Source organism: Hemiscyllium ocellatum, chromosome 9 (assembly GCF_020745735.1).
Source record: "Hemiscyllium ocellatum isolate sHemOce1 chromosome 9, sHemOce1.pat.X.cur, whole genome shotgun sequence".
Classification (NCBI taxonomy): Eukaryota; Metazoa; Chordata; class Chondrichthyes; order Orectolobiformes; family Hemiscylliidae; genus Hemiscyllium; species Hemiscyllium ocellatum.
Window position 1 is genome coordinate 39,128,831 of NC_083409.1, and position 12,027 is coordinate 39,140,857.

The following is a 12,027-nucleotide window of genomic DNA, read 5'->3' on the forward strand; positions in this document are numbered from 1 at the left end:
TCCTCTCTGTTGGTGAGACTAAGTGCAAACTTATGAAACAGTTCAGGGAACATCTCCGGTCCGTACACACCAACCAACCCCACCTTCTGGTGGCCGTCCATTTCAACTCACCTGATGACGTGTCTATTCTGGGCCTCCACCACCGCTTAAACACGGCCACCCACAAACTGGAGAAGGAACATCTCCTCTTTCACCTCGGGAGCCTACAACCATATGGCCTCAACATTGAATTCACCAGTTTCCAAATCTTCCCACACCTTCCCAGATCCAAGCCTCTGACTCAGCACCGCCCTCTTGACCTGGCTTTATCTGTCCATCTTCCTTCCCACCTATCTGCTCCACACTTCCCAACCTTTCACAATCACCAACCCACCTAACTTTCCCCTAGTGTCACCTCCCTCCCCAGTCTTAATGGAGGGTCCTGCCCAAAATGTCAACTCTCCTGCTCCTCTAATGCTGCCTGACCTGCTGTGCTTTGTCCAGTGTCATACTTTATCGACTCAACTTCACTGCCTATCGGCCCTTATTCCTAGGCCCACCTACAGTGCTGACAGTCTCCACTCAGACTAGCCAGAAGCTCCAGAGAGTGAGATCTTTATCTCAGTGAGGGCTACAGGTGCCAGTATCCATAAATGCAGTCCACTCAACTGCAACAAATCGTCAACAAGGCTGACCTGCTGACTTTTTAAAAGAAAAGTCATAGAGATGTACAGCATGGAAACAGACTCTTCAGTCCAACTCATCCATGACGACTAGATATCCCAATCTAGTCCCAACTGCCAGCACCCAGCCCATATCCCTCCAAACCCTTCCTATTCATATAACCATCCAGATGCCTTTTAAATATTGTAATTATACTAGCATCCACCACTTCTTGTTTTCTTTCAAGAGTTGAGCTGTCTGCCCTCACAGAACTTTCTGCCAAAGATTTTGGAAGATCTTCATTGTAGTTATATCTTTGCTGCTCCTTTAATTAACATCTTTTGTGGTTAGCATACTTTAACAAATATATCCATTAACTCTATTGAATATATAAAAATATGCCAAACTACTTTGAGAAGCCCAATTTGTGCTAATTCATCATTAGTACATAGTTTGCTGCTTACAGATGATTTAGAAATATAAATCAGCATAATACACTGACAAGAGATAGCAAAGCACCACAAAATTGCTCTATAAATCTATCCTTAGGCTATAGCCTAATTTTAGCCACTTTAAGTATAATGAAAATTAGTCAAAATGTTCTGCTTGTGACATACTTTGCCCAAACAAATATTGGGGATCATCTTATAAAAATTATAACCTATTTTGAGGAATGTGAATATTAACAACTAGAATTAGTCAAAATACTATGTGGATAACAAAACCTTATTTTATGTAAACATGAGCATTAGGTTATGTAGATAATACTATCATGGGGCATAACAAAAAGACAACATCTCACCTTACAATGAACTGTTCTAGTTTTTGGAAATCCTGGATGCAGCAGGCAGGACAATGGGTCTGGGGGGATTGTAATAATGACTACAGCCTTTGATATCTGGAATCATTATCCAGAATTGTTCAAATGGTATTGAAAGTTGGTGTATTGTGCTTCAATATTTAACCAAACTCTGGCAGGTCTTGGAGTGCTGATGGTATTAAATGACTGAGAATTAAGAATTTGTCCAAATGAAGACTGACCATAAATTCTTGGGGTGAGGCAAGCAGGCACTTTGATCCTGATATCCCTCAGTTTCACTATCAAACTTTACCTCTGGATAAAGGCATGGCTTTCCCAGAGAGAGTGCAGTAAGGGACTGAAAAAAGAATTGAAGGAGACTATCTGCCCATTTCCCCTTTTATTGGGTACAATTAGAGTGTGACCTTGTGCTGAGATTGTGTTGAGACTAGTGACCAGGGGAGCCATCCCAAACTAGATAGGTTTGACCTTTTCTCAGCAAAGACTTTGCAGGATTAAAGATAATAGCATCCCCAAACGTCTTTGAGAAGCTTATTGAAGTCTGTGTGGGAGAACAGCTGCAGGAGGAAGTGCCTGGCATTTCCCCTGTGTGGTCAGGCGGTCTATGGCCAGACAAGCTCGGCCAGTGTAGGCTGAAGTGACACTGCAAACAGAAGACTCTCCAGTTGTTTTATCCAAATCATATCCAGGAGTTGAGGAGACCAAGGAAATATTTTAAAAAAAACTTCCTTGATAGCAGCCCAACAAGCTGATCCACTTAAAAACACCAACACAATCTGAATGCTGCGATATGAAATATAAGATGCTGATGGGGGAAAGAGTGGGCAGTGATGTTATCAAGATACCATAGAAATATTGTGGCTAGATAATGAAATTCCACCGGCTGGACATGGTGTTATATGCAAAGTCCAAGTCCACATTACTGAATAGTTTTACTGGCCACAACCCCAGAAGGATGGAATAAGGAATTAGAGTCATAGAGATGTACAGCATGGAAACAGACCCTTCGGTCCAACTCGTCTATACCGACGAGATATCCTAACCCAATCTAGTCCCACCTGCCAGCACCCGGCCCATATCCCTCCAAACCCTTCCTATTCATATACCCATCCAAATGCCTCTTAAATGTTGCAATTGTACCAGCCTCCACCACATCCTCTGGCAGCTCATTCCATACACGTACCACCCTCTGCATGAAAAATTTGTCCCTGAGGTCTCTTTAATATCTTTCCCCCCTCACTCTAAACCTATGCCTTCTAGTTCTGGACTCCCCGACCCCAGGGAAAAGACTTTGTCTATTTATCCTATCCATACACCTCAATTTTGTAAACTTCTACAAAGTTCACCCCTCAGCCTTCGTTGCTCCAGGGAAAACAGCTCCAGCCTGTTCAGCCTCTCCCTATAGCTCAAATCCTCCAACCCTGGCAACATCCTTGTAAATCTTTTCTGAACCCTTTCAAGTTACACAACATCTTTCCAATAGGAAGGAGACCAGAATTGCACGCAATATTCCAACAGTAGTCTAACAGTGGTACAGCCACAACATGACCTCCCAAATCCTGTACTCAATACTCTGACCAATAAATGAAAGCATACTAAACATTTTCACTACCCTGTCTACCTGCGTTCTATGATCCCGCATTCTATGATTCTGAGTGGAACCATAACAAATTGGAGAAACCATGAAGTCTGATCATAACAAAGGTAGAGCATAGTCCTATATAGACTCCATGTAGAATTTTGAAAGTATCACTTATCTCACTATTCTTTTACAGGAGTTATATTCAAGAGAGGAATTATTACCTGCAATTTGCTTTGAAAAATAGTTTTTAAAAAAAACATACAGCAGGTAAGGGAGTCGTTGACTTAACATCTATAAATAAAAGTAAGCAGCAAACAAAATTAGATTGGATTTTATTTGGCTGTTAAAATAATCATTCACTATAAAAAGTGGTTGACAAAGAATCAATCAGTCATGTAGCTCAATTTGCTGATGTGCAAAAGCCACATTCTGAAGTTCTTTGGCATTACTTCCTTTCCCATTATTGAACATTCATTAGATGCAATTTCATAGTATAAAGTACCATCAATACCAATACAGAGAAAAAAATTCATAATCAAAGCAATACAGGAATTGAGGCATTCTTAGGGCATTCCTTTAGAATCCTACACCAGGCTAAGCAGTTCAAGTGATGTTTCTAAAACCTTTACATTGGGCTAAGCCAAACTTCAAAGTATTTGTTTTTCTCCCCCATAAAGGGAATTGTTAATGATTTCTCTACTGCAGTAGAGAAGTTTAATCTGTTACAAACCAAACTTTTGGTCCCGGATGGATCTGAAAGATAGTATGCTTAATGTGGAATGGGCATTAATAAAATTATGCTGCAAGCTACAATGCAAATTCAGCCTGTGAGGCTACCATAGGTGCAGTAGACACAAATTATTTTTTAAAGGCTCAGTTTCAAATATAAATACCCTAGTACCAATTCAAACCCTTCATATAGAACAGAGGTCATATATATAAAGAATATGTTACTGCACTTTCATATATAATAATTATTAATTACAAGTATAACTTCTGTTACTGGAAGTTATGAAGGTCTTCACAAATCAAAGCAGCAGTTAATTTGACCCATCACTGAACATGATATTTTAATTGGGCTAAGTTTCAAAAAAATTCAAGTCAATTATTGTCACTCTATTATCACTTAAAACTATGGTTCAGTTATTTTAATGTGATAAATTAGCATTTAGACCTACAAAATTCAATCATAGCCAGTGAACAAGACCTATTCCACTGAAAAAATAAACCAGCTTCTATAATAATGTAAATAATGATATAAATACTAAAATTGTAAAAGTTTAAAAATTTCTTTCAAAGAAAATATTTTAAATTATAATTTAAGACATGTTTGGCTTTAACTGTTGTTGGAACATTGTACAAGTGGTCCTAAATGCATGTTGTTGCACATTTTAATTGTTGTTAAAAAGACAACTTCTAAAAAGATCCTTTTTCTGCTGCATTCTTCATTTTACAGCCCATTTGCGGTCAATTCTTGGACCCCCTTCTCATCTATAATCAGTGGAGGCCGGAACTCTCGTCCTGCAACATATTTGTCCAGATCCTGCAACACAAATTACAATTTCAATACCAATTCCAGCAATGGAGCTATGTAATTACAGGAACAGTAAGAGAATAGTGCCATTCATAAAATTAAAATTATTTTCAGGGTGGTGTTGAGAGTTAGAATTGTCTGCCATCTTTGGGTTGAAGTCCTCCCCTCCATCTGCCATTTTGAAGAATTCCATATGTAATGAATAATACTGGACTTAAGACTGTAACAGGGGTGAACTACAGCACTGTTATAGTTTAGAATCTCATTCAATTAGGTCAAAGTGGGAAGCTGGGCTGTAAACAATTGTACTGGATGATTCTGCAGTTAAAAGGTACATCACCAGAGTGGCAGCATTTATGGGGATAGAAACAGAGTTAACATTTCAAGTTCAAAGACTTCTTTGGAACTCCATGTTCAGTTGTGAAAAAGCATGTTTCAACTTAATAAAGTACATAATGGATTAATATGTTTAATAGAAATGGTTTACTGCATGTTAAAGTCATTCCACCTTTTAGATGCAGGAGGTTAAAATAAAGCAGAGGGAATTTTTTTTCCATATGGCTCTAAGCATTGTATGTGCTTTTGGAATGCTATCACAGATACAAAGCTGAAAAACGTGTTGCTGGAAAAGCACAGCAGGTCAGGTAGCATCCAAAGAGCAGGAGAATCGACGTTTTGGGCATGAGCCGAAAGGCTTCCTGAAGAAGGGGTCATGCCCGAAACGTCAATTCTCCTGCTCTTTGGATGCTGCCTGACCTGCTGCGCTTTTCCAGCAACACATTTTTCAGCTCTGATCTCCAGCATCTGCAGTCCTCACTTTCTCCTATCACAGATACAGGCAAGCTGAAATGTTCTTTCATCAGGAAGCATTGAAATTTAATGTAAAATATTTTATCAATGTTCTACATTCACTAATACATACTTGAGGACTACAGACAAAAAGATAATTCAGTTGAATTTTTTATCATGCATCACAGAACAATATAAAATGCTGCATCCCTCTGAAATTTTCATTTTCTTCCACCTGTCCTAATGAATGCAAGATGTAAAGATTCAACACTGTCTTTTTCCTCAACAATGTTCTCTACTCAGCACTTGGTGTCCATCTTGGTTGAATTTTCAAATCTGTTGCATTATTATGCAAGGTAGGAAATTCTGCAGTGTTCTTTAACCTAATATGTCTTGAGAGAATCTTTTAACTTTTAGGACGGAATCTTATAGGGGTCTGAGCGATGTGGCTTACGGTGAAATGTGTGGCAGAGTCAAGTGGCAGAAGCAGTGAGGCCCTTCTCAATATTAAGGTCATCACACTTCAATTTTTTAAAATTGTCTAGTGAGAATCTGCCACACTATGGCGAGATACCAAATGACATGCATTACTGCTTGTTAAATGCCTTCTTAATACCACAGTTCAACTCATTAATATCCACATTACCAATGTGCCAAGCTTCCCAATAGTTAAATTTGGGAAAATCCAACAACGAAACCACAGTGCGTACCTGGTGGATTCAGCTTGTTGTTTGCTCTTAACATCCTCCATATTGGAAATCAGGCACCAATATCAGGGCATCTGTCAAATATGCCTCCCTGTACTCAGACATAGGCATCAAATTGAAATCTCATGACCTCATTTACCCACAGATCGCTGCTACATTGAAGGCTGCAGTGCCAACTATCTTTGTAATACTGCAGCCAGGACACACTGTTCAGGCACATTTATCCAGTTAATGGATTTGACTAAGTTCCATTTCTGGATTCTTATATTACTGTAATAAACTCACTCACTGAATCTACCTGGATGCTCAGAGCATCCCTGTCTTGCATTTTTTTTTCCATAGCCAGAGATACCAGGTTCATTGCTGCTTTGTTGCCTTGCCGCTTAATGCAGCCAGTCAGGAAGCTAGTCATAATTATCTGCAGGTTTCAGTCAACTCATTGCTCAGGTGGTCCCAGAACATCAAGTTGAAGGCAGCCTCTGAGATCAGTGCAGGCTATTACTTTTGGTTCAGGTGGGCAAGTGTTCCAAGCAAATGATAGAAGGGCATTACCTTTCTTCTTTCAGATGTGCTGGGCTCCTCCATCATTAAGGATGGGGATATTTCTGGAGCCTGATTCTCCAGTGTGTTCTTTGCTTGTCCATCACCCTTTATGACTGGATATGTAGAGCCAATATCAGATGCGTTGGTTGTGGGATCACTCAGCTCTATCACTAGCTGCCTATAATATTTGGCATGCAAGTAATCCTGGTGAAACATCTCATCCTTAAGTATGCCTAGTGCTTCTCCTGGCTTGCCCTCCTGTATTTTTCATTGATTCCCTAGCTTGATGGTAATGGGACAATGGGGGATGTCAGGGTATAAGATTGCAGAATGTTATGGAGTATGATTGGTGCTATTGCTGATGTTTCCCGGTGCCTCGTGACTGCCCAGCCTTGAGTTTAATCCCATTTAGCGTGGGGATAGTGCCACACAACTTTGTGCTAAGTATTCTTAATGTGAAGGTGGGACTTTGTCTTCACAAGGACAGCTCAGTGGCTCAGATTCCATAAAATTTGAAAGAAGATTATCACTATTTGCAGGTAGAATAGAGGCATGATGACCAACAGCAAAATTATAGTTAGCATAACAAGGCATTCCAAGGAACTTCACAGAGCAGTCAGATGGCCAATGGGCTGAGGAATGGCAGGTAGTGTTTAATTCAGATAAATGCAAGGTGCTGTATTTTGGGAAAGCAAATCTTAACAGGATTTATACACCTAATGGTAAGGTCCTAGGGAGTATTGCTGAACAAAGAGACCTTGGAGTGCATGTTCATAGCTCCTTGGAAGTAGAGTTGCAGGTAGATAGGATAGTGAAGGCAGTGTTTGATATTTTTCCTTTATTGGTCACAGTATTGAGTATAGGAGGTGGGAGGTCATGTTGCGGCTGTACAGGATGTTGGTTAGGCTACTTTTGGAATATTGCATGCCATTTTTATCAGAAGGATGTAGTGAAATTTAAAGGAATCTAAGGGGCAATTTTTTCAGGCAGAGGGTGGTGGATGTATGGAATTAGCTACCAGACAAAGTAGTAGAGGCTGGAACAATTGCAACATTTAAGAGACTTCTGGATGGGTATATGAATAGGAAGGGTTTACAAGGATATGGGCCAGGTGCTGGCAAGTGGGATGAGATTAGTTGGGATATCTGGTCGGCATGGACGAGTTGGACCGAAGAGTCTGCTTCTGTGCTGTACACCTCTATGACTCAGTGTCAAACAAAATAGGACATTGAGTCACAATGAGACATTAGATGACAATATCCTTGAACAAAGAGGTAGGTTTTAGGGGTCTTAAAAAGGACAAGCATGGAATTCTTGATTCCCCTCCAGATTGAAAATCTATCTTAGCCTCAATACACTTAATGACCCAGCCTCAACAGCACTGTGGTAAAGAATTCCTCAGATTCACTAGCCTCAGAAGAACTTCTTCCTGTCTTAAATGTGCAAACTCTTATATTCCTTATATTCTGAGATGTTTCCCATTGTGCTCTTGACTAGGACCAATCTCTTCTCATCTACCCTGTCAAGTTGCCAAAAAGTCTCAATAGGATCAACTCTCTCAATTCCAATGAGTAAAGACACAATCTACTAAACCTCTCCCCACAAGACAGTCCATCCATACCTGGAATCAGCCTACGTATCATTGCTGAATTGCCTCCAGTGCCAGTATATCATTTCTTAGATAAGGATAATGGAACTGTTCACAGTATTCCAGCTGTTGTCTTGACTAATGCGTTGTATAGTACTAACAAAACTTTTCTACTTTTGTACTCTATCCTCTTTACAATAAAATTTAACATTCCATTTGCCTTCCCTATTACTCACTGAACTTTGACTACAAGCTTTTCGTGATTCATAAAGGAAGACTCCTAAATTCCTTTGTTCTGCAGCTTTCTACAATCTTTCTCTGTTTAAAAAGCATTCAGCTTCTCTACTATTTCTGTCAAAATGCATAGCCTCACATTTTCCAACATTTAATCTGCCATGCTTTTCCCACTTGCTTATATGGTTTGTATCATTCCACAAATTCTGACATCCTCACCACTTGCCTCTTCCCATGTCTGTGTCAGTTGCAAACTTGGTTGTATTACGTTCACTTTCCTCATTGTAAATAATTTGTGGCACTCTACTAGTTGCAGGATGCCATCCTGAAAATGTACCCCCCCCTTATTCCAACTGTATATTTGATAGGCTATCCTCTATCCATGCTTATAAAGTACCTCCAACAATATGGACATTTATCCTATTAAGTAGCCTAATGTGTGGTACCTTATCAAATGCCTTCTAAAAATCCAAATATAACATTCACTTATTCTCATTTATCTAGTCTGTATATTAATTAATTCTAGTAAATTTGAAGCCACGTTGACTCTGCTTGATCATATTATGTATTTCTAAATGTTCTGCTATTATATCCTTTACAGTCTCTTAACAGATTTCCCAATAACAAACATTAAGCTAACTGGCCTATAGTTACCTGTTGTGGTTCTCCTTGCTTTTTTTAAAAAAGGTCTTACAGTAACAGTTTTCCTATCTTTTGGTGCCTTTTCAGAACTTACAGATCCTTGGACGATTATTACCAGTGCATCCTCTATATATGTAGCCACTTCCTATAAGTATTCTAGGATGCATCCCTTCTGATCCAAGGAACAGTTTGGTCTTTAATCCTAGTAGTTTCTCTATCACTTCTCTCCTGATTGTTTTATTTAGTCCCCCTCCTCCCTTTTGTCCCTTGATTAATCAACATTAAAATAATCCTAAGTTAGTGTCTTCTATTCAAAACTGGATGCAAGATATTTATTCAACATCTCTGCAGTTTCCAGGTTCCCCATTATTTCCCTAGCACAATTTTCTAAGGAGATCTTCACTTTGGCTTTCCTTTTCATTTTAATATACTTAATGAAGCTCTTGCTGTCCAGTTTGAGTTAATTGCAAGTTTACACTCAAAACTTATTTTCTCCTTCTGATTTTTACTTACTTCCTTATTCCTCAAAGCTTGTCCAGCTACTTGTCTAGATGAATGTAGCTTCAAAGCACTCAAGAAGCTCAACAACAAGAAGGACGAAGCAGCACATTTCATTGACATGATATCCACAACATTCGGTCCCTCCATCACTGATGTTCAGTATGAAATAGTGTAAACTAGCTACAAGATGCACTGCAGAAATTCATTAAGTCTTCTTTGACAGCATCCTCCAAATGATCATAGAGTCAGAGATGTACAGCACGGAAACAGACCCATTGGTCCAACTTGTCCATGCCAACCAGATATCCTAAATTAATCTAGGCCCATTTGGCCCATATCCCTCCAAACCCTTCCAAATGTTGTATTGGTACCAGCCTCCACCTCTTCATCTTGGCAGCTCATTCCATACATACACCACCCTCTGACTGAAAAACTGTCCCTCAGGTCCCTTATAAATCTTTCTCCTCCCATCCTAAACCTATGCCCTCTAGTTCTGGACTCACCCACCCCAGGGAAAAGACCGTGTCTATTTACTCTCTCCATGCCATTCTTGATTGTAAAAACCTCTATAAGGTCCCCCCTCAGCCTCCGACACACCAGGGAAAACAGCCCCAGTTTCTTCCACTAGCTCAAACCCTCCAACTCTGGCAATATCCTTGTACATAATTTCTGAACCCTTTCAAGGTTCACAACATCCTTCTTATAGGAGGGAGACCAGAATTGCACACACTATTCCAAATGTAGCCTAAACAAAATCCTGTACAGTTGCAACATCTCCTAACTCCGATACTCAATGCTCTGAGCAATAAAATAAAGCATATTAAACACTTTCTTCACTATCCTATCTATCCTGAGACTACTTTCAATAAACTATGAACCTGCCCTCCAAGTCTCTTTGTTCAACAACTCTCCCAGGACCTTAGCATTAATGCACAAGTCCAGCCCTAATTTGCATTTTCAAAATGTAGCAGCTAACATTTATCCAAATAAAATTCCCTCTGCCATTCCTCAGCCCACTGACCCACCTGATAAAGATCCTGTTGTACTCTGAGGCAATCTTCTTCACTGTCTACTATACCTCCAATTTTGGTGTTATCTGCAAACTTACTAACTATACCTACGTTCACATCAAAATCAGTGAACCCAGCAATGATCCTAGTTAGCGAGTTTTGAGAAGATTTGTAGCTCAGGTTGAGGTTCTGGATGTAGGTTTGCTCGCTGAGCTGGAAAGTTCATTTTCAGATGTTTCGGCACCATATTAAGTAACATCTTCAGTGAGCATCCGATGAAGTACTGCTGATGATTCCTGTTTTCTATTTATATGTTTGGGTTTCTTTGGGTTGGTAATGTCATTTCCTGTTCTTTTTCTCGGGACTGGTAATATTAGCAGCATTAAAAACAACACTGAAAAACAACCAACTCACAGAAGAAGCCCAGCGACTATCAGACAGATAGTCGCACCAACATTAAGCAGAAAAAAAGGAAGGAAACACACAAGAAAAGAAAGTACTAGAAAGACTAAAAATAATAAAAACATTATTACCTCCCTGGGACAAAGGACCTTTGACAGTCATCTTAAATCAAAGATGACTACATTGAAAAAGCAAAAACACACTATTTGCAGATACCAACACTTACCAACAAGTGGCGACAGACCCGACCGCACAACTAGAGAACCGAAGTTTTTGAGCCCTACTCAAAAAACTTCAGAAATCTGGAGAAGTAAATAATTCCAAATAAATGAAACCAGATGGATCCAACACACCACGCTTATATAGATAACTCAAAGTTCACAAAGCAGTAGCTCCTTTCAGACCCATAGTCTCACTACCTGGAACACCAACTTACAGATTGGCAAGGAGCTACACTAAAGACTAAAACAATTAGTTAAAGACTCACACAACTCCACCCAAGAATGATGTAATAGCCCAGTTCACATCAATCAACATCAACCTGGCCAAGGAAACACTGACTACACTATTAGAAGACCCAAAGACACATACACCAAACACCACCAACTTCATCAGCAAGGACAGTATCGTCAAGCTTATGGATCTATGCCTTACCACCCACTTCAACTTCAACAACAAAATCTACAGACAGATCAACAGAACACCCTGGGATATCCAATATCATGGTGCTTAGCAAGACAGTAATGCAGAGACTCGAACAAATAGCTCTGCCAACCATCCAATCCAAACTTTGGGTCCGCTACATGGATGACATCTTTGTCATTACTAAACGAAACAAACTAAAGGAAACCTTCAAGATCATCAATAATACCCTTACTGGCATAAAATTCACTGAAAAGAGGAGGAAAAACAACAACAAACTACCATTGCTAGATGTCACAGTAGAGTGAACAGCCAATGGGGAACTTCAAACCAGTGTCTACAGGAAAACACCACATACGGACAAAATTAGACTAGATTCCCTACAGTGTGG

At 39.7% G+C, this 12,027-nt stretch overlaps 1 protein-coding gene across 2 annotated transcripts in view; it reads right to left on the minus strand.

The window, feature by feature from the left end:
- Window positions 1-3,359: 3,359 nt before the first annotated feature.
- The window catches only part of uap1 (UDP-N-acetylglucosamine pyrophosphorylase 1), a 42,763-nt gene continuing 34,095 nt past the window's right edge, over window positions 3,360-12,027 (minus strand). For both annotated transcript variants that reach the window (XM_060830164.1, XM_060830163.1), the window contains one exon: window positions 3,360-4,587. In XM_060830164.1, the coding sequence (XP_060686147.1) occupies window positions 4,495-4,587 (93 nt within the window). In that variant the 3' untranslated portion in view covers window positions 3,360-4,494. The remainder of the gene's footprint in view (window positions 4,588-12,027) is intronic.